This window comes from Castanea sativa, chromosome 8, assembly GCF_040712315.1.
Source record: "Castanea sativa cultivar Marrone di Chiusa Pesio chromosome 8, ASM4071231v1".
NCBI lineage: Eukaryota > Viridiplantae > Streptophyta > Magnoliopsida > Fagales > Fagaceae > Castanea > Castanea sativa.
In genome coordinates this window covers 16,271,928-16,276,750 of record NC_134020.1, presented here as the reverse complement: position 1 = coordinate 16,276,750, position 4,823 = coordinate 16,271,928, and the positions used below count along the sequence as shown (strand labels likewise).

Genomic DNA, 4,823 nt, shown 5'->3' with positions numbered 1-4,823 from the left:
TCTTTCCTCCCATTTGACCTCCATGAAGTAGAGGAGCCCGGATTTTGAAATAACGAGTTCCTTTCCTTTTAAGTCGTTCTACCTTTATTGCCATGTGCACCATGTCCTCCAACTCCACGTAGTGCTGCAACTCCACCACGTTGGCAATGTCACGATTCAGCCCATTCAAAAACCTTGCCATGGTAGCTTCTCTATCCTCCTCTACATTTGCCCGAATCATGGCAATCTCCATCTCCTTGTGGTAGTCATCCACGCTCCTATAGCCTTGAGTAAGACTCTAAATTTCTGATACAAGTCTCTATAGTAGTGACTAGGAACAACCGCTCCTCATGATTGCCTTCATTTCCTCCCAAACTCTCAATAGGTCTCTCATGGTTTCTCCTTCGTTCATCACAAGTTGATACCACCATATAATAGCATAGTCGTAAACTCAATGACAGCGAGTTTTACCTTTTTCTCCTCGGAGTAGTTGTGGCATGAAAAATTAACTCCACCTTCTTCTCCCACTCCAAGTATGCTCGGATCATTTTTCCCTTGGAATGTTGGTATCTTCATTTTTATGTTTCCTAGGTTCCTGTCCCATCTTGCCATCTTGGATCTCTTCGGAAATCTCTCGCCACGCCTTTCTCCCCTTGGCACAAACCTGCCCTCATTGTTCAAGGAAGATTGATCTTCTTCATCTTCGAACTCATCCTCGTGGTAGTCATCGAATCATTCATGCGAGAACGCCTTTCTTGCCTTCTAGCACAGGCCTCTTTAGGGACGCTCCTCACGCAAAGCGCAATAACGGTCTCCGCCTATCCATCCGATCCCGAATCTCATTAAACACCACGTTCATGCGTTCAAATTGTTGTTGCATAGCCTGCAAAATGATGGACGACTCCTCCCCTCCTTCCCTATTTGATGTTTCACACCTGAAAGACATACTTTTGAAACAACAAAGAATTGTTAGAAATAATTCCTCACAACACTCCCTCACGTGTTTGCACTCAAATTATGTCACTCCCACTCGTGTTTCACTCTTAAATTGGTTTTTTCCCGATATTAGTCTCACACTCTCTTGCCTTTTTCCACTCGTAGCTTCGCCTTTTCAGTTCTGCAATGAACTAGTAAACTTGATTAAGAAATTCAACTTGTAGTGTTAAAACAAATACCAATGGCAAGAAAATATGACAGAAATACCAAATCAAAGGAAGAAGACAAAAGAAAACAATATTTTGGTCTAAGGGAACTGAAACTACAAATTTTTTTTTTTTTTTTTTTTTTTTGCTATTTCCTTTCAAATGTCTTTTTTTTTTTCACGTTTTAGTTTTTTTTTTTTTTTTTTTTTTTTTGGGAACTAGGTGCACGATTTTAACCTAGTGCACTTAAACAAAAACAAAAAAAATAAGAACGATGAATGGAGAACACAAAAGAATAGAATACGATGATAACATGAAACAAAAGATAAATGGATAGAAAACTGATTTTAGAACCTGTGCTCTGATACCAAATGATGCGAACCTCAATCGACACGCTTTGAGACCCAACAAAAATATTGGAATATTTAACCCAGGAAAGCTAAAAATCAGATTTATGATAGAAACCCTGACCCAACGTTTATAATCGAAACGCGAACCAAAGGTATAAGTTGACCTTGACCCAATGATTATAAAGAATCACGAACCAAAGGTATAAAGTTTGAACGCCATAAGGAAGAATCCTTGATAAGTTCACAGTTCTTGAAGAACCAAAAGAGAGCAAAGCCTCACCTTTTCTGAATTTTATTCAATAATTTTCTGAAAAACGTTTACAGACTTCAGGGCCTATTTAAGGACTCCACAAAACTTGACAGACAAGAAAATATATTCTAAAATAACTCCTAATTGATACCTTACCATATCAAGAATCAAGTTTGACCTAAAAGACATTACATGCACCTAAAAACAAGGAAAATACCTAAAAAACGTGCTAAATAATAAAACCCTAAATAAAAGTTGATTTGGTCTGAAATTAGCAGATTCACAATAGGAAAAAATCTGTCTTAACTGATACAGAGCTGGAAAGTCAATTAGCCATTAATTCAAGCCATAAATCACTCCCAATTAAGCCAAATCAGCCCTAAATAGCTTGAATTAAATTTATTACACTTTCATCTTCCTTTGGGCCAAGCTTGGAATATCCTGCGTTAGAATCAGCCCAAATCTCTTGAATCAGCCCATTAAGTGCTTCTTGGATCTTGCTCTTGTAATAGGCCCAACTGGAACATGCAATGGATTCTTGAATGCTTGTTGATTCTCATCAGAAAACTACTCTCTTCTTTGGCAAGTCTACTAGTGAAGGGGTAAAGAATTCCATGAAAGAGCTCCTTGGGGTACCGAAGACAAAACATTATGAAAAATATTTGGCCTACCAACAATTGTTGGGAAACATAGAAGAGCAAGCTTGAATTACATAAAAGATCAAGTTTGTAGCAAATTTCAAGGGTGGAAGGAAAAACTCTTATCTCAAGCCGGAAAAGAAGTATTGTTAAAAGCAATGGTTCATGCTATACCTACTTTTGCAATGGGGCGTTTCAAGCTCCCGGTGGGATTATGTAGGGATATTGAGATGCCTATTCGGAGGTTTTGGTGGGGACAAAGGGGGGAAAGAAGGAAGATTCATTAGAAAATTTGGGAAATACTTTGTAAACCAAAGAAAGAAGGCAGGTTGGGTTTTAAGGAGCTAGAAAAGTTCAATGACGCAATGTTGGCCAAATAGGTATGGAGACTAATTCATGATAAAAACTCCTTATTTTATCGTGTGTTTAAGTCAAAATACTTTCCAAATGGTACCATTTTTTATGCAAAACACTCCTCGAGGTCGTTTGCTTGGAAGAGTATCTTGAAGTCTAGAAAAGTAATTTCCATGGGTGCAAAATGGAGAATTGGGGATGGTCTGTCCATAAGTGTATTCAAAGACAATTGGATACCTAATGCCTTGGGTGGGAGAGTGATAGGTACGGTACAAGGAGTGGATGAGAACATGAAGGTGGCTAACTTGATTGGTGTTAGATTGGGATGTTGGAAAAATCATTTAATTGATTCATGCTTTCTACCTTTCGATGCTACAAGGATTAAGGCAATTCCTCTATCTGACTTACCACAACCGGATCTGTTATACTGAGCTTTAGAAAGGAGTTGAGTTTATTCAGTTAAATCTGGGTACCATGCTCTATGTGAGGAAGCAAGGAGTGATGAAGCCTCAAGTTCAGATTCGGGGCTAGTAGCTAGGTTCTGGTCGAAAATATGGAAGCCAGGGGTGTCGGGGAAAGTTAAGCATTTTCTTTGGAGAGCTTGTACAGATAGCTTGCCAACGAGAATTAATCTGATGAAGAGGAAAATTCTGAGTGATCTGATCTGCCATCTGTGTGGCCGAGTTGATGAAGACACGCTCCATGCATTGTGGGGCTGTGAGGCTGTCAAGCAAGTATGGGACCGTGACTTCAACTGGGTGAACCAATTTGAAGTGGCACAAGGATCATTTCAGGACTTGGTAGAGAAGGTCCTATCAAAACCGAGATTGCGTGAAGATTTTGCAACAACAGCATGGTTTGTATGGGCACGCAGAAATAAGTCGAGACTGAATGAAAAAACAACGCCACTCAATGGCATTAGAGATGCAATAAGAAATTTTCTGCAATTATTTCATTCTTGCCGTGAACCACCTGTTAGTAATAAGATGCAAAGACAACGCAACTGGATACCTCCAAAGCCAGGTCAGTATAAAGTCAACTTTGATGGAGCATTGTTTAATGAAAATGATGAAGCTGGTGTGGGCATTGTGGTACGTGACTCAAGAGGACTAGTTGTCGTGGCAATGGCAGAAAAAATAATCAAACCGCATTCTATGGAGTGTCTTCAGATCCTGGCAACAAGGCACGCTGTGATTTTTGCAAAAGAAATTGGGTTACAACTGTCCCACTTTGTAGGTGATTCAAAAATAGTCATCAAAGGGCTATTGGGGGGGGGGAATGCAATCCTAATCTATCGGGCATTTGTTTAGAGACATTTTATTTCATGCTAGCTCCATGCGGAGTTTTTCTTTTGCTCATGTTGTAAGGCAAAGTAATGTGGTAGCATATGCTTTTGCCCAAAGAGCAAGATTATCCTTTCCTTTTTATGCTTGGATGGAGTCTGTTCCGTCAGACATTGATGACTTTGTAACTGGTGAGATCCACATTGTGGAATAATCAATAAAATCAGTAAGTTGTCTTTTCTCTCCAAAAAAAAAAAAAAACCGTGTCAATTATAGCAGCCGGAAAAGGTAATTCATATAATGGTCACTAAATAAATACTAGTTAGTACCAATTCTGAGGTTTGATTATATAATTTATATATTGCTTCATGTCCTTAGTTTTGAAATTTTAGGATTGTTGAGGATAGCATTCGCAACATGGTCATCCATAAAAACACGTTTTCCTTGTGCTGAATGTTGACCACTAATGCCTTTTTGTCCTAAGAAAAGTTATATTTTTATGGTAACATTCCAAACCCAATATAAATCTTTTGTAATTAACAATGTTTTTTTTTTTTTGAAAGAGAGAGTTTTAGCCTATGGCGTCCACTTCTGAAGATAGCTCTTTGTTATCAGACCAAGACACCAATCAGTTTTTGGTGTAGGTGGGGATTGAACCTCAGATCTCTTATTCAACCATCAGAGACTTTACCAATTGAGTTATCTGGAATTCACTTGTAATTAACAATGTTTATTGTTGAGTTTGTATCCAATTTGAAGTACTACCGTCTGTAGATATTTCCAGCCATAACGTACTATGCATACGTCAAAAATCACCATGGTCAAAA

At 38.5% G+C, this 4,823-nt stretch overlaps 1 protein-coding gene across 1 annotated transcript in view; it reads left to right on the top strand.

Annotated features, from left to right (window-relative positions):
- LOC142605927 (uncharacterized) overlaps positions 1-4,023 on the top strand; it is a 9,407-nt gene extending 5,384 nt beyond the window's left edge. The window contains exon 2 of the mRNA XM_075777352.1: positions 3,173-4,023. Within this exon, the coding sequence (XP_075633467.1) occupies positions 3,173-4,023 (851 nt within the window). The remainder of the gene's footprint in view (positions 1-3,172) is intronic.
- The last annotated feature ends 800 nt before the right edge of the window (positions 4,024-4,823 follow it).